Source organism: Pristiophorus japonicus, chromosome 3 (assembly GCF_044704955.1).
Source record: "Pristiophorus japonicus isolate sPriJap1 chromosome 3, sPriJap1.hap1, whole genome shotgun sequence".
Lineage (NCBI taxonomy): Eukaryota > Metazoa > Chordata > Chondrichthyes > Pristiophoridae > Pristiophorus > Pristiophorus japonicus.
Window position 1 is genome coordinate 214,846,987 of NC_091979.1, and position 18,671 is coordinate 214,865,657.

Here is an 18,671-nt window from a genome sequence, read left to right on the forward strand (position 1 = left end):
GCAAGGAAACTTCCTGCTGATTACCTACCGCCCTCCCTCAGCTGATGAATCAGTACTCCTTCATGTTGAACACTACTTGGAAGAAGCACTGAAAGGGCACAGAATGTACTCGGGATGGGGGACTTCAATGTCCATCACCAAGCATGGCTCAGTAGCAACAAAGTTTGACCAAGTCCTGAAGGACATAGCTGCCAGACTGGGCCTGCAGCAGGCAGTAAGAGAGCCACAAGGGAAAAACCTACTTGCCCTTGTCCTTACCAATCGACCTGTCAAAAGATGCATCCACCACACAGTCCATGAGGAGACGAACAAATCTATCCTATTAACACTACCACCATGCTAAATGGGATAGATTCAGAACAGATCTAGCAGCTCAAAACTGGGCGTCCATGAATATGGGCCATCAGCTAGCCAGCCAGAGACGCAAATCCAAGTACCCACTCATTCTAGCTGTTGTCACTGGGGAAGATTACATAACTCTCCGCCCTGGAAAACAATCCATCTGCTACCTGCCGAATACATTTATGTGCAGCTGACTGCAAGACCCTTGCTATGTCTCTCGTAATACCCTGGAAGGAACCAGAGGCAAAGAAATTGATGATATTGGAGACTTTCACAACCACTGATAATGCGTGGCCACCAGGTCCATCAGGAAACCAGGACTTCTTCCAGGAAGCTATAGATGTCTGTGACCACCTAGCGTGAAAACCTCAGCCAGCCTCCAGAGGTGAAGGAAGCTGAGCTTCAGTCTGTAGATCTGGTTGGATGAGTATAGCCTTGTGTGAGCACGGGCCCAATGATACTGCCCACCTGCAACTCCTTCCTCAACATGTTGGGGCTCCTCTTCCTCCCTCTCTTCATCAGTCCAGTACTGTGCAGCAATGGCAGCGCCCATAATGGACTTCTCCCGTTCCAACTCTAGAGTCTCCAAATCACAATCTGAAGCCAAATACTACAATAAAACTGTAGCCAACAATGAACTGAGGAAGCACCTGTGAGTGAAAAAGCTTTCACAGGGAGAGTTAAGAATTTAAATAAACATCCCGCCAATCCCGCCTCTTGTTTCCCTGGTGACCCACGGGAAACCCATGCTCCAGTACTTAAATTCAATTCCGGGTCCCTAGAGCCTCATAGCACACCGATTTAAAAATGTTAATGGGTCTCCACTTCTCCTGAGTGGGCCACTTGTTGGAGCTGCTGACAGACGTGCAGATTGCGGCAGCCCCGTCAGACTCTGGGATGTGGGCTTCGCTGGAAAGGCCAGCATTATTGCCCATCTCTAATTGCCCTTGAGAATGTGGTCGTGAGTCACTTTCTTGAACCGCTGTAGTCCATGTGTGCAGGTACTCCCACAGTGCTGTTACAGAGGGCGTTCCAGGATTTTGACCCAAGGACAATGAAAGAACGACAATATATTTCCAAGTCAGGATGCTGTGTGACTTGGAGGGGAGCTTGGAGGTGATGTTGTTCCCAGGCACCTGCTGGCCTTGTCCTTCTAGGTGGCAGATGATATGTCCTTACTATACAGTATAAATGCACATGAGGCCCATACTTGAGAGAAGGTCACTCTGTGACCAGTTACCTTTATTACCAAGACCTCAAGTGATGAAGGTGGGTGGAGCTTCTGCTTTTATACATGAAAGTCCAGGTTAAGAGTGTCTCCCACAAGTTCACCCCCTTGTGGTCAATGTTCTCAAGGTGTACAACTTAGGTCAGCTTATACATGGGTTACAATGATAGTTGAATACATGACATCACCTCCCCCCCCACAAAGTCTTATTGGGATCACAGGTTAAGTCTCTCTGGTGGTTTACGCTCCCTTGTAGAGCGCCTGAGTTGGGGCTCCAGTTGTTGGGCGCTGGCCTGAGTATCTGCTGTTTGCAGTACCTCAGGCCTGTCCGGACTGCCCACAGTGACTGGGCTCTCCTCCACTTGGTTCCGGTGTTCGGTCACCTGTGGTGGAGTAAACTTTACATCGTGTTCTTCCTCTGCTTCTTCTATGGGGTTGCTGAACCTCCTTTTAGTTTGAGCCACGTGTTTGCGGCAGATTTGTCCATTGGTAAGTTTAACTACCAAAACCCTATTCCCCTCTTTGGCAATCACAGTGCCTGCAAGCCATTTGGGCCCTAAAGACAAAAACAGGGTCATTGACATCAATACATCGCGCCCTCGCATTCCTATCATGGTAGTCACATTGTGACTGACGCCTGCTCTCAACAATTTCTTTCATAGTAGGGTGTATAAGGGATAACCTGGTTTTGAGAGTCCTTTTCATTAGCAGCTCTGCGGGTGGGACCCCTGTGAGTGAGTGTGGTCGGGATCTATTGGCCAACAGGAGGCGTGATAAGTGGCTTTGTAGGGAACCCCCTTGGATTCTGAGCATCCCCTGTTTGATTATCTGCACTGCTCGTTCCGCCTGGCCGTTTGAGGCCGGCTTGAACGATGCCGTTCTGACATGGTTGATTCCATTGCCTGCCATGAAGTCCTGGAATTCAGGGCTTGTGAAGCACGGGCCATTGTCGCTGACCAAGACATCCGGTAGACCATGGGCGGCGAACATTGCCCTTAGACTTTCTACTGTGGCAGAGGATGTGCTTGAATTTAAAATGGCACACTCAATCCATTTGGAGTAGGTGTCTACTACAACCAAAAACATTTTTCCCATGAAAGGACCTGCGTAGTCCACATGGATGCGTGACCATGGCTTGGCGGGCCAGGACCAGGGGCTAAAGGGGGGCTTCCCTGTGTGCGTTGGCCAGCTGAGCACACGTATTGCACCTGCGAACACAAAGTTCCAGGTCTGCATCTATCCCTGGCCACCAAACGTGTGACCTGGCAATTGCATTCATCATGACAATGCCCAGGTGCTCATTATGAAGTTCTCTGATAAACACCTCTCTGCCCCTCTGGGGCATGACTACTCGGTTTCCCCACAGTAGGCAATCGGCCTGAATCGAGAGTTCATCCTTGCGCCTATGAAACGGTTTAAATTCCTCAGGGCATGCCCCGTACATGGTTGCCCAGTCCCCATTCAGGACACATTTCTGAACTAAAGACAGTAGAGGGCCTTTATTTGTCCAGACTTTAATCTGACGGGCTGTCACAGGTGAGCCTTCGCTTTCGAAAGCTTCAACAGCCATGACCATCTCAGCATCATGCTCAGTTGCCCCCTCAGTGGTGGCTGGTGGGAGCCTGCTGAGTGCATCGGCACAGTTTTCAGTGCCTGGTCTGTGCCGAATTGTGTAGTCATAGGCGCCAACATAAGTGCCCACCTCTGTATGCGGGCCGATGCATTCGCATTTATGGCCTTGTTGTCAGCCATGAGAGGTGTTAAGGGTTTATGATCTGTCTCCAGCTCAAATTTCCTGCCAAACAGGTACTGGTGCATTTTTTTTACTGCATATACACATGCTAGCGCTTCCTTTTCTACCATCCCGTAGCCCCGTTCTGCCTGGGACAGACTTCTGGAGGCATAAGCTACCGGCTATAACTGACCATTGGCATTCGCATGCTGCAACACACACCCGACACCATAATACGACGCATCGCATGTTAGAACAAGTTTCTTACACGGGTCATATAACGTTAACAGTTTGTTGGAGCATAACAAGTTGCATGCTCTATCAAAAGCCTTTTCTTAGCTGTCCCCCCCAGACCCAATCGCGACCTTTGCGTAGGAGCACGTGTAGCGGCTCTAACAGCGTGCTCAATTTGGGAAGAACGTTACCAAAATAGTTCAGGAGCCCCACGAACGAAGGCAGCTTCATTGTGTTACGGGGTCTGGGTGCTCTCTGGATCGCTTCCGTTTTGGACGCAGTGGGTCTGATTCAGTCTGCTGCTACTCTCCTCCCCAGGAATTCTACCTTTGGAGCTAGGAAGACGCACTTCGCCTTTGTCAGTCGCAGCCCTACCTGGTCCAGTCTGCGTAGCACCTCCTCCAGGTTGTGGAGATGTTCTTCAGTATCGCAACCCATGATGAGGATGTTGTCTTGAAAAACCACCGTCCTTGGAATCGACTTGAGGAGGCTTTCCATATTTCGCTGAAAGATCGCGGCGGCTGAACGAATCGCGAACGGACATCTGTGTGTTGTGATGGTGGTCAGCTTCTTCGACTCACTCGCCAGCTCCTGGGTCATGTAAGCTGAGGTCAGGTCCAATTTAGAAAAAAGTTTGCCACAGGATAGCATCGCAAAGAAGTCCTCCACTCTCGGTAACGGGTACTGGTCTTGGAGTGACACCCGATTGCTGGTGGCCTTGTACTCGCCACATATCCTGACCGACCCATCCGCCTTGAACACCGGCACGATCGGGCTCACCCAGTCACTGAATTCGACTGGCGAGATGATGCCTTCCCTCAGCAGGCGGTCCAATTCGCCTTCTATCTTTTCCCGCATCACGTACGGCACCGCTCTGGCCTTGTGGTGTACTGGCCTGGCGACCGGGTTTACGTGAATCACTAACTTGGACCCCATGAAAGTGCCGATGCCGGGTTGAAATAATGAGTCAAATTTGTCCAGGACCTGTGAGCATGATACTCACTCCACAGAAGAAATTGCATTGACATCGCCCCATTTCCAGTTCATGACAGCAAGCCAACTCCTCCCCAGTAGTGCGGGACCATCCCCCGGGACAATCTAGAGCGGCAACCTGATCTCCGAATCTTTGTGGGTCACGACTACCGTGGCGCTACCTAGCACCTCCTTTTTATATGTCCGTAGCTGTGCGTCAATCGGCAATAATTTTGGCCTCCTGGCCTTGGACCCCCACAACCTTTCGAACTGTTTGATACTCATCAGGGACTGGCTGGCCCCCATGTCTAGCTCCATTAATACTGGGATGCCACTGAGGAGCACTTTCATCATTACCGGCAGCGTCCTGGTATGTGAACTATATTTGTGCTCCACATGAACTCGCTGAACTTCAGCTTCCAGCGATTTCTCCCAGTATTCATTTGGCCTCGTAGGGCTTACATCGGGCCCGTCCTCCTCGTACATCAACCTGGCTGCAGGCTTCCTGCACATATGCGCCAAGTGACCGGTGACGTTGCAGTTTCTGCAGGTATATTGCTGATACCTGCAAGCTCTGTCTGGGTGTTTGCCTCCACACCTCCAGCATGAGCTGGAGGCCCCGTTGTTGGAAACAAAAGGTCCATTACCAGTCAATCGTCTCTGACTGTCTCTGTAACTGTCCATAAGCGCACCATTAACAGGTGTTGATGGCCCCATTACTGGCCACATTGTCCATTGAGATGGCATGAATCGCCATTCAGCTAGCCATTGTCTCTGTTAAATTCCCCCTTTGGGTTTGACTACATGTTGGGGCATGTCCGATTGCCCTTGTCTGCCTGGAGAACTGTGTGCCGCGTTAACAATGTTGACTCCCTGGTCGTTTGCCACATTTGAGCCAAGATTTTTGTCATACATCATTCTGGTCTCTTCCTCCCCTGAGATAAATGTCTGGGCTATCAGAGCCGCCGTTTCCAAGGTCAAGTCTTTGGTCTCAATCAGTTTCCTGAAACCCCCAGCATGCCCGATGCCCTCAATAAAAAAGTCTCACAGCATCTCTGCTCTGCATGCATCTGGGAACTTACATAGGCTCGCCAGTCGCCGGAGATCTGCCACGAAGTCTGGAACGCTTTGCCCTTCTCGCCGCCGGTGCATGTAAAACCACTGTCTCGCCATGTGCATGCTGCTCGCCGGTTTAAGTTGTTCCCCAATCAACTTACTGAGCTCTTCGTACGCCTTGTCTGCCGGTTTCTCTGGCGCTAGAAGGTCCTTCATCAGGGAGTACGTTCTGGATCCAAAAACCATCAGGAGATGAGCCCTGTGTTTGTTGTCCGAATCCTGTCCCAACCATTCGTTAGTGACAAAACTGTGCTGTAGTCTCTCAATAAAGTCGTCCCAATCATCACCAACACAATACCTCTCTTCTGTGCTGCTAGTGGCCATGCTCGCGTGGTTTAAATCCCAGTTTCTCGTCGCCAATGATATGTCCTTACTATACAGTATAAATGCACACGAAGCCCATACTTGAGAGAAGGTCACTCTTTGACCAGTTAACTTTATTACCAAGACCTCAAGTGATGAAGGTGGGTGGAGCTTCCCCTTTTATACCTGAAAGTCCATGTTAGGAGTGTCTCCCACAAGTTCACCCCCTTGTGGTCAATGTTCTCAAGGTATATAATTTAGGTCAGCTTATACATGGGTTACAATGATAGTTGAATACATGACAGTAGAGGTTGTGGGTTTGGGAGGTGCTGTCTGAGAACCCTTGGCGAGTTGTTGCAGTGCATCGTACAGGTACACACTGCAGCCACAGTGCACTGGTGGTGGAGGGAGTGAATGTTTAAGGTGGTGGATGGAGTACCAATCAAGCTGGCTGCTTTGTCTTGGATAGTGTTGAGCATCTTGAGTGTTGTTGGAGCTACACTCGTCCAGGCAAGTGGAGAGTATTCCATCACACTCCTGACTTGTGCCTTGTAGATGGTGGAAAGGCTTTGGGGAGTCAGGATGTGAGTTACTCACCACAGAATACCCAGCTTCTCAGCTGCTCTTGTAGCCACAATATTTATGTGGCTTGTCCAGTTAAGTTTCTGGTTAATGGTGACCCCCAGGATGCTTATGGTGGAGGATTTAACAATAGTAATGTGTTTGAATGTCAAGGGGCAGTGGTTAGACCCTCTCCTGTTGGAGAATGTTAATTGCCTGGCACTTGTGTGTTGAGAATGTTAATTGCCACTTATCAGACTAAGCATGAATGTTGCCCAGGTCTTGCTGCATGAGGAGTTGCAAATGGAACTGAACATTGTACAATCATCAGCGAACATCCCCACTTCTGACCTTATGATGGAGGGATGGTCATTGATGAAGCAGCTGAAGATGGTTGGGCCTAGGAAACTACCCTGAGGAACTCCTGCAGTAACTTCCTGGGGCTGGGATGATTGGCTTCCAACAGCCACAACCATTTTCCTTTGTGCTAGGTATGACTCCAGCCAGTGGGGAGTTTCCCCCCTGATTCCCATTGACTTAAAGTTTACTAGGGCTTCTTGAGGCTGACTTGATGTTCAGGGCACGGCTTCAGCACAAGTCTTCAGCTTGGTTAAGGTGGAGAGGGTGAAGAGACTGAGATTGGTTACTGTGGCGAGGGCGAAAGGCTTTGTATTGGGTTACTGTGGAGAGCGTCAGATGCCCAGGATTGGTTACTGTGGAAAAGGGTTAGAGCCTGGGATTGATCACTATGGGGAGATGGTGAAGGGCCCGGGATTGGTTACTGTGGAGAGAGTGAAGAGCAGGGATTGGTTACTGTGGAGAAGGGTTAGAAACATAGAAACATAGACATAGAAAATAGGCCAGCATTTATTGTCCATCCCCAATTGTCCTTGAGAAGGTGGTAGTGACCTGCCTTCTTGAATCACTGCAGTCCGTGTAGTGATGGTATGCCCACATAGAAACATATAAAATAGGAACAGCAGTAGGACATTTGGCCCTTCAAGTCTGCAGCGGCATTCAATATGATCATGGCTGATCCTTTATCTCAACACCATATTCCCGCTTTTCCCCCATATCCCTTGATGCCTTTAGTTACTAGAAATCTATCTATCTCCCTCTTAAATATATTCAGTGACTTGGCCTCCACAGCCTTCTGTGGTAGAGAATTCCACAGGTTCACCACCTGAGTGAAAAAAGTTCTCTTCACTCGGTCCTAAATTTCCTACCAATATCCTGAGATTGTGACTCCTTGTTCTAGACTTCCCAGCCAGGGGAAACATCCTCCCCGCATCTAGTCTATCCAACCCCGTCAGAATTTTATACGTTTCCATGAGATCCCCTCTCATTCTTCTAAACTCTAGTGAATACAGGCCTAGTCGACCCAATCTTCCTTCATACGACAGTCCTGCCATCCCAGGAATCAGTCTGGTGAACCTTCGCTGCACTCCCTCTATGGCAAGTATATTATTTCTTAGGTAAGGAGACCAAAACTGCACACAATACTCCAGGTGCAGTCTCACCAAGGCCCTGTATAACTGTAGTAAGACATCCTTGCTCCTGTACTCAAATCCTTTTGCAATGAAGGCCAACATACCATTTGCCTTCCTCACTGCATGTTTGCTTTCAATGACTGCTGTACAAGGACACCCAGATCCCTCTGTACATCGACATTTCCCAAGCCATTACCATTTAACTTTGGTTTTCCTACCAAAGTGGAAAATTTCATATTTATCCACATTATACTGCATCTGCCATGTGTTTGCCCACTCACTCAACCTGGCAGCATCTTTGCATCCTCCTCACAATTCACAATCCTACCTAGTTTTGTGTCGTCAGCAAACTTGGAAATATTACATTTGTTTCCCTCATCCAAATCATTTATATATATTGTGAATAGCTGGGGCCCAAGCACTGATCCCTGTGGTACCCCACTAGTCACTGCCCGCCACCCCGAAAAAGACCCATTTATTCCTACTCTCTGTTTCATGTCAGTTAACCAATTTTCAATCCATGCAAATACATTACCCCCAATCCTATGTGCTTTGATTTTGCACATTAATCTCTTATGTGGGACTTTATCAAAGGCTTTCTGAAAATCCAAATACATGACATCCACTGGTTCTCCCTTATCTATTCTATCAGTTGCATCCTCAAAAAACTCCAGTAGGTTTGTCAAACATGATTTTCTTTTCATAAATCCATGTTGACTTTATTTAATCCCGTTGATATTATCTAAGTTTGCCGTTATCACATCCTTTGTAATAGACTCTAGCATTTTCTCTACTACTGATGTTCGGCTAACTGGTCTGTAGTTCCCCGTTTTCTCTCTCCCTCCTTTTTTAAATAGTGGGGTTACATTTGCCACCCTTCAATCTGCAGGAACTGTTCCATAATCTATAGAATTTTGGAAGATGACAACCAATGCATCCACTATTTCCATGGCTACCTCTTTTAGTACTCTGTGATGCAGATCATCAGGCCCTGGGGATTTATCAGCCTTCAGTCCCATTAGTTTCTCCAGCCCTATTTTCTTACTAATAATAATTTCCTTTAATTCCTCTTGCGCACTAGACCTTTGGTTCCCTAACATTTCTACGCCATTATTTGTGTCCTCTTCCGTGAAGACAGAACCGAAGTCTTTATTTAATTGTTCTGCCATTTCCTTGTTCCCCATTATAAATTCTCCTGTTTCTGTCTGTAAAGGACCGACATTTGTCTTCACTAATCTTTTTCTTTTTACGTACTTGTAGAAACTTTTGCAGTCGGTTTTTATGTTCCTTGCAAGTTTATTCTCATACTCTATTTTTCCCCTCTTAATCAATCTCTTGCTCCTTTTTTGCTGAATTCTAAACTGCTCCCAATCCTCAGACTTGCTACTTTTTCTGGCAACTTTGTATAACTCCTGTTTGGATCTAATACTATACTTAATTTCTTTTGTTAGCCATGGTTGGGCCACTTTTCCTTTTGTGTTTTTACGCCAGAAAGGAATGTATAACTGTTGCAATTCATGCATTTGTTCATTAAATGTTAGCCATTGCCTATCCACTGTCATGCCTTTTAATGAATCTTCCCAATCTATCATAGCCAATTCATTCCTCATACCTTCATAGTTTCCTTTATTTAGATTTAGAACCCTAATTTCGGATTGGACTACTTCACTTTCCATCTTAATAAAGAATTTATTCATGTTATGGTCACTCTTCCCTAAAGGACCCCGCACAACAAGCCTGGTAATTAATCCCTTCTCATTACACAATACCCAATCTAGGATAGCCTGTTCCCTAGTAGCCTCCTCAACATACTGGTCTAAAAAACCATCTCGTACACACTCCAGGAATTCATCTGCCACAGTATTATTACTAATTTAGTTTGGCCAGTCTATATGTAGATTAAAATCACCTACGATTACTGTAGTATCCTTGCTACATGCATCTCTAATTTCCTGTTTGATGCCGTCCTCTACACTACCACTACTGTTTGGAGGCCTATAGACAACTCCCACCAATGTTTTCTGTCACTTGGTGCTCCTTAGCTCCACCCAGACTGATTCTGTATCTTGATTTTCTGAGCCAAAATCCTTTTCACTATTGCTCTGATTTCATCCTTTACTAACAATGCCACACCAACGCCTCTTCCTTTTTGCCTGTCCTTCCTAAATATCGAATATCCTTGGATATTCAGTTCCCAATCCTGGTCACCCTGCAACCGAGATTGGTTACTCGGGGAGAGGGCGAAGAGCCCGGGATTGGTTACTGTGGAGAGAGTGAAGAGCGGGGTTTGGTTACTGTGGAGAATTAATATATTGAACCCGGATAATATGTTTGAGATTTGCACGAACTCTTGAATTAGGGACAAAGGCTGAGAGTGTGAAATGAGATGGGGACAGACAGCCTGGTTTGAGCTACTGGACCCAGAGTGGCTGTGAATGTGGAGAGCTGGTTATTGGGGGTGGGGAGGACGCATTTAATTGAGTATCAGACAGATATTTGAGTGGGTGTGTGATTGAGAGCTCTTAGTGTTTGGAAGTGCTGGGTTTGCTGTAGTGATGTGTTCCCGTTCTTGTCATTGCCATAAGGATCTAGTACATTTTTTTCAAATATTATTTTTGCTCATTTTCTCTTGCCCTTCTGCAATGACTGTAACTGCTGTTGGGTCGGCATTCGCAGGTGCCCAATCAGACGTTCTTCATATTGGAGTCTAGATCGTGAGAACCACAGGTTATTCAGCCAGGGAAGTTAAGCATCATAGCTGAGCCCAATCTTGTCCCCCAGCCCACTGTCGAGTAGGCATCAGTGGGTCAGCAGCAGGAATCCTGGCTGTTTTTCCTTCTCTTGCCCATGGGCACTGAGGTTAATCGTAGCTCCCCATCTGTTGGCCTAAGCAATTATACAGCACCATTTATGAGCTCAGGATGTCGCAAAGCGCTTTATAGCCAATAAAGTACTATTTTTAAAGTGTAGTCAATGTTCCCCCTAATTTTTTTGTTTGGTGCATAGACCCTTTAACTGGCTGCACGGCCTAATCAAAATTGTGTGCATGCGCGGTTTCTCCCATTATAAAACCGGTGAGCAGCCTGCACGGGACCTCCAAAGCACTGTGCAGCTTAGCGGTAATGTAGGAAATGTGGCAGCTAATTGCCGCACAGCAAGCTCCCACAAACAGCAATGTGATAATGGCCAGATCATCCATTGTAAGTGATAATTGAGGGATAAATACTGGTCCAGGTCACCAGGGAGAACTCCCTTGCTCTTCTTTGAAATAGTGCCACGGGATCTTTTAGATCTACCTGAGAGGGCAGATGGTGCTTCAGTTTAACCTCTCATCCATAAAGGTCACCACCCTAGCACCACCTGACATTCTGCCATCCAGTACAATGACATAGTGCTACGGGGAACAAGCTGGGAAATGGGATTTATTGGATAACTCTCCAAGAGCCGGAGTAGGCGTGATGGGCCGAATGCCCTCTGTGATTTCATTCTATGATCTGCTGGGGCTGGTGGGGAGCTGTCACTAAACTTCTATTACATTCATGGAAAAATGAAATGCCAAGATTGAACTCTAAACGATAAAGTTTTCATCAGATGACCGGAGTGAGATCTTAAGAATGCTGCGTGTTTAGCTGGTTGACTTTTGATCTTGCACCAGGCTTAGGTCTTGTTGTGAACACTCTCGGTGGATGGGCGTCCTTTCTGAAGCTGCTGGTGATTCCTGAATTTGCTGTGACACTCTGATTTTTTGTTCCCTAGGTCTTGCCACCAACTCTCCAGGGCATTCAGTGCACTTACTCCCTGGAGAGTGAGAATTGCAAGGAGCAAGTTGAGGACCCAGAGCGAGACCTCTTTATCTGGGCAATTTTACAGAAGCACAGGGACCTGGCATACATTCTCTGGGTACAGGTATGGGAAGGCCAGCAGTGTCACGCCACATTCAGGTTCCTCCCATTTACACTTCTGATCTTCCCCTCCCCTCCTGTCCTTCCATTTTTACCCCATTTTTCATACCTCCTATCTCGATGACCCTAATGTTTCCTGGAGAGCACTGCAATGGGATTGTTTGTGATTAATACAGGGCTATGGGGAGTGAGCAGGGCAGTGGGATTAGTTTGCGATTGATACAGGGCTATGGGGAGAGACCGGGGCGATGGGATTAGTTTGGGATTGATATAAGGCTATGGGGCGAGAGCAGGGCATGGGATTAGTTTACGATTGATACAGCGCTATCGGGACAGACCAGGGCAATGGGGTTAGTTTGGGATTGATACAGAGCCGTGTGGAGAGAGAGATACAATGGGATTAGTTTTGGATTGATACAGGGCTATAGGAAGAGAGTAGGGCAGTGGGATTAGTTTGGGGATTGATACAGGGTTTTGGGAAGAGAGTAGGGCAGTGGGATTAGTTTTGAATTGATACCGGGCTGTTGGGATAAGTGAGGCAGTGGGTTTAGTTTGGGATTGATACAGGGCTGTTGGGATAAGTGGGGCAGTGGGTTTAGTTTGGGATTGATACAGGTCTATGGGGAGAGAGTGGGGCAGTGAGATTAGTTTGAGATTAATGCAGGGCTATGGAGAGAGAACAGGGCAATGGGATCAATTTGGGATTGTTACAGGGTTATGGGGAGAGAGCAGGGCAGTGGGATTAGTTTTTGGATTGATACATTGCTATGAGCGGAGAGTGCGGTAGTGGGATTAGTTTGGGATTGATAGAGATATAGGAGACAGCAGGGCGGTCGAAATAGTTTGGGTTTGATAATGGGCTATGTGGAGAGAGTGGGGAAGTGGGATTAGTTTGGGATTGACACAAGGCTATGGGGAAAACAAGGGGCAGTGGAATAATTTTAGAATTGATACAAGGCTATGGGGAGAGAGCAGGGCAGTGGGTTTAGTTTGAAATTGATACAGGGCTATGCGGAGAGTGTGGGCGTGGGATTAGTTTCGAATCGATACAGGGCTATGGAGAGAGAAGGGTAGTGGGATTAGTTTGGTATTGATACAGGGCCATGAGGAGAGAGCGGGACAGCAGGATTAATTTGAAATTAATACGGGGCTATGGGGAGAGAGCGGGACAGTGGGATTAGTATTGGGATTGATACAGGGCTATGAGGGGAGAGGGGGGCAATGGGATTAGTTTAGGATTGTTTTGTGGTATGGGAAAGGCACAGGGCAGTGGGTTTAGTTTTAGATTTATACATAGCTTTGGGGATAGAGCAGAGTAGTGGGATCAGGTTAGGATTGATCCAGGATTATGGGGAGAGAGCAGGGCAGTGGGATTCATTTTGGGATTGATACATGGCTATGAGGGGAGAGTGGAGTAGTGGGATTAGTTTGGGATTGAAACAGGGCTATGGGAGAGAGCAGGGCAGTGGGATTAGTTTGGGTTCGTTTCGGGATATGGGGAGGGAGCAGGGCTGTGGGATTAGTTTTGGATTTATATAGGGCTATGAGGGGAGAGTGGGGTAATGGGATTAGTTTGGAATTGATGCAGGGTATGGGAAAGGAGCAGGACAGTAGGAGCAGTTTTGGATTTATACCTGGCTATGGGGAAAGAGCAGGGCAGTGGGATCAGGTTGGGATTGACACAGGGTTATGGAGAGAGAAGGGCGGTGGGATAAGTTTTGGGATTGATACATGGCTATGGGAAGAGAGGGGCAGTGAGATTATTTTGGGATAGATACTGAGCTATGGAGAGAGAAGGGTGGTGGGATTAGTTTGGTATTGATACAGGACTATGGGAAGAGAGTGGGGCAGTAGGATCAGTTTGAAATTGATACAGGGTTGTGGGGAGGGAGCGTGACAGTGGGATTAGTTTTGGGATTGATACGTGGTTATGAGTGGAGAGTGGAGCAGTGGGATAAATTTGGGATTGATACAGACCTATGGGGAGATAGCAGGACAATGGAATATGTTTGCGATTGATACAGGGCTATGGGAAAAGCAGGGCAGTGGGATTAGTTTGGGGATTGATACAGGGCTACGGGGAGAGAGCGGGGCTGTGGGATTAGTTTGGGATTGATACAGGGCTATGGGAAAAGCAGGGCAGTGGGATTAGTTTGGGATTGACACAGGGCTATGTGAAAAGCAGGGCAGTGAGAGTAGTTTGGGATTGATACACAACTATAGGAAGTGCGGGGCAATGGGATTAGATTGGTTTTGATACAGAGCTAAAGGGCGAGAGCAGGGCAGTGGGATTAATTTGGGATTGAAATAATGTATCAGGAGAGAGCGTGACAGTGGGATTAGTTTGGAATTGATACTGAGCTATGGAGAGAGAAAGGCACTGGGATTAGTTTGATATTGATACAGGGCTTTGGGGAGGGAGTGGGACAGTGGGATTAGTTTTGGGATTGATACAGGAGTATGAAGGGAGAGTGGGGCAGTGGGATTAGTTTGGAATTGTTTCGGAGTATGGGAAAGGAGCAGGGCAGTGGGAGTAATTTTGGATTGATACCTGGCTATGGGGAGAGAGCAGTGCAGTAGGATCATGTTGGGATTGATACAGGGTTATGGGGAGAGAGCGGGTCAGTGGGATTTAATAACTCCACAAGACTGTATATTGTAAGCTCAAACTGTTGTGACCTTGGTCTCTTTAATGTAACTCCAGAGTGGGGAAGCAGCATGGAAGACTGCCTTTTATACCTGCTTGCCCAGGATGTGCAGGTGATCCTCCCACAGGTGTGCCCCTTGGTGGCAAGTCTTACACATTGGTAATGTTTACATACATAATACCATTCCGCCCCCCCGCCCCCAAAGTCTGAGATACACGTTATTTACAAGTTGAGGCGATCCGGGGCTTTGCATTCCTGGTTTGATCGCCTGAGTTGAAGTCCTGGTATGGGTGAGTCGGTCGGACCATTGTTGCACTGCGGTGTGGCTGGTCTGATCGGACTGTCAGGCATGGTGGGTTCATCCTCGTGGTTGACAGCGAGGTCGATTGCTGGTTGGGTGTGTGTGGGTGGATCATTGATGGTAATGTCCTCTTCAAACTGTTCTTGGTTGTCAGTGAACCGCAGTTTGGTCTGATCCAAGTGCTTTCTGCACGTTTGTCCATTCAAAAGTTTGACAACAAACACTCTATTTCCCTCCTTTGCTAACACAGTGCCAGCAACCCATTTGGGACCATGACCATAATTAAGAACAAACACAGGGTCATTAACCTCAATGTCACGCGATACAACCGCGCGATCATGGTACACGTTATGCTGGTGACACTGGGTTTCTACATGATCATTGAGACCTAGGTGGACTAATGAGAGCCTGGTTTTGAGTGCTCTCTTCATTAGAAATTCTGCAGGGGGATCCCCGGTAAGCGAATGGGGTCGCGTACGGTAGCTGACCAGAATCTGAGATAACCAGGTCTGCAGGGAACATCCGTCATGTGTTTCAAGCTCTGCTTGATGGTTTGGACTGCCCGTTCCGCTTGACCATTGGATGTGAGCTTAAACGTCACAGACCTGACATGCTTGATGCCATTGCAGGTCATGAACTCCGAGCTGATGAAACACGGTCCATTGTCACTAACAAGGACGTCGGCTAAACCATGGGTGGCAAACAAGACCCTGAGGCTTTCAATGGAGGCAGTGGGCGTACATGACAACATTATTATACATTCAATCCATTTAGAGTAAGCATCCACTGCTACTAGGAACACCTTTCCTTGAAAGGGGCCAGCGAAATCTATGTGGATCCTGGACCACGGTTTGGAGGGCCATGACCACAGACTCAGTGGGGCCTCCCTTGATGCATTGCTCAACTGTGAGCAAGTGTTACATTGGTGTACGCATGACTCCAATTCTGAGTCAATGCCGGGCCACCAAATGTGCGTCCTGGCGATAGCCTTCATCATGACTATGCCTGGGTGGGTACTCTGAAGGTCGTGTATAAACGTTTCCCTGCCTTTTTTTGGCAAGATTACACGATTCCCCCATAGAAGGCAGTCCTTGCGTCGGTGGAACGGCTTAATTTCGTCTTGCATTTCCCCTGGGAACAGCTGATCAGCTCCCATTGAGGACACAGCTTTTTACTAGTGATAGCACTGGGTCCTGGCTAGTCCGGGTCCTGATCTGGCGAGTAGTGACATGACCCCTCGCTCTCAAAAATATCCATTACAAGGAGCAAGTCTGCGGGTTGCACCATTTCCATCCCGGTGGTGGGCAATGGTAGCCGACCGAGGGCATCAACCCAGTTCTCAGTGCCTGGTCTGTGGCGGATTACATAGTCATAAAACAATAACGTTGGATACGGGATGAAGCATTGGTGTTAATACCTTTGCTTTCTGAGAACAGCAAAATGAGTGGCTTGTGGTCGGTTTCAAGCTCGAACCGGAGTCCAAATAGGTATTGGTGCATTTTCTTAACCCCGTATACGCATGCTAATACTTCTTTTTCAACCATACTATCGGCTCTTTCAGCTTTACATAAGCTCTGGACGCATATGCAACCAGTTGCAGTTTGCTGTAACACACAACCGACCCCCTACGAAGATGCATCACAAGCTAGTACTAAACGTTTACACGGGTCATACAATACAAGTAACTTGTTAGAACATAGCAGGTTTCTGGCCTTGTTAAAGGCTGTCTCTTGAGATTTACCCCAAACCCAGTCGTCACCCTTGCGTAGCAATAAATGCAATGGTTCCAGCAAAGTGGTCAACCCCAGTAGAAAGTTACCAAAATAGTTGAGGAGTCCCAGGAACGAACGCAGCTTTGTCATATTCTGTGGTCTGGGTGCAATCTTGATGGCCTCCGTCTTGGAGTCCGTGGGTCAGATGCTGTCCGCCGCAATCTTTCTCCCCAGAAATTCGACCTCTGGCGCCAGGAAAACACACTTGGAGTGTTTCAGCCTGAGTCCCACTCTGTCCAGTCGCTTGAGAACCTCTTTCAGGTCGTACAAGTGTTCGGTGGAGTTGCGGCCAGTGATCAAAACGTCATCTTGAAACACCACGGTGCACGGAACCGATTTAAGCAAACTCTCCATGATCCTCTGGAAGATGGTCACAGCCGTGCGAATCCCAAAGGGGCATCTGTGGTATATGAACAGTCCTCTGTGCGTTTGATGCACGTCAATTTTTTCGAAGGTTCAGCCAGCTCCTGTGTCATGTAAGCAGAGGTTAGATCCAGCTTGGTGAACGACTTCCCCCCCCCCTGCTAGCATTGCAAACAGGTCATCCGCTTTGGGTAGTGGGTACTGGTCCTGTAACGAGACTCGGTTGATCGTTACCTTGTAGTCCCCGCAGATTCTGACCGTCCCATCGCTTTTCAACACCGGAACAATTGGACTGGCCCATTCGTTGAACTCAACTGGCGATATGATCCTCTCTCGTTGAAGTCTTTCTCCGCATCATGTATGGAATCGCTCGGGCCTTGTGATGAACGAATCATGCATCAGGGACTAGATGGATCAGCACTTTGGCGCCTGTGAAGTTGCCGATGCCTGGCTCGAATAACGACGGTAATTTGTTTAGCACTTGGGCGCATGAGGCGTCATCCACCGAAGACAGTGCTTTGATGTCGTCCCAGTTCCATCGGATCTTTCCTAGCCAGCTTCTGCCGAACAGCGTTGGGCCATCGCCTGGTACAATCCACAGTGGTAAATCATGCACAGCTCCATCGTACGATACCTTCACTGCCGCATTGCCAATAACTGGGATGAGCTCTTTGGTGTAAGTTCACAGCTTGGTGTGGATCGGGCTTAGTTTTGGCCTTTGTGCCTTGTTGTCCCACAGTTTCTCAAAAGACTTCGGCTCATAATTGACTGACTCGCCCCCGTGTCCAATTCCATGGAAACTGGAATGCCGTTTAATTTGATTTTTAACATTATCGGAGGGCTTTTGGTGATGAAGGTGTGTACCCTATACACTTCCTCTTCAGCCTTGGGTTGAGTTGCCTCTCTTACTCGTTCAGCGTGATCCGCGCTGGATCGGTCATCTTCTGCCGACTCTGCCACGTGGTGAGTCACAGCACGTTTGCACATTCGCTGGAGGTGCCCCATTGTTCCACAGCCCTTGCGCACGTAGTGCTTGAATTGACATTGATGGGCTCGATGATTACCCCCGCAGCGTCAACACGGTGCTAATGGATTCGGAGTTAGATGTGGCCCTTACAGCTAAAGGGATCCAGGGGTATGGAGAGAAAGCAGGAATGGGGTACTGAAGTGCATGATCAGCCATGATCATATTGAATGGTGGTACAGGCTCGAATGGCCGAATGGCCTACTACTACACTTATTTTCTATGTTCTATGTTTCTATGTTTCACGCCCCACGGCAGACTCTGAGTCATCCTAGGTCTGGCCTCTGCAGGTGTGTAGGCCCTGCAATGTACAGTTCTGCCTGCTGAAGGCGTTATTTTATGCACAGGGCTTGCCGGTGAGCTTCGATGCTGCAATGGTATCTGTTTAGTGTTATCGTTCGTGGACATGATAGCCTGGGCTATTGTCATGGCCCTGCTCAGATCTAGGGATTCGCAGACAGCAGTTTGTGAAGAATGACCTCGTGGCCGATTCCAAGCATGAAAAAGTCCCGTAACACTTCCCCTAAAAATCCAGCAAATACGCATGGTCCTTCAAGGCGTCTTAGGTTGGCGACATAGCTCGCCACATCCTGGCCCTCGGAGCGATGGCGCATATACAAGCAATACCTGGCCATCAAGATGCTCTCCTTCGGCTTGAGGTGTTACTGAACCAGCGTGCGCGA

At 47.9% G+C, this 18,671-nt stretch overlaps 1 protein-coding gene across 1 annotated transcript in view; it reads left to right on the top strand.

The window, feature by feature from the left end:
• The window catches only part of trpm2 (transient receptor potential cation channel, subfamily M, member 2), a 410,019-nt gene that overhangs the window by 149,890 nt on the left and 241,458 nt on the right, over positions 1–18,671 (top strand). The window contains exon 14 of the mRNA XM_070876247.1: positions 11,735–11,884. Coding sequence (XP_070732348.1) covers positions 11,735–11,884 — 150 coding nt within the window. The remainder of the gene's footprint in view (positions 1–11,734; positions 11,885–18,671) is intronic.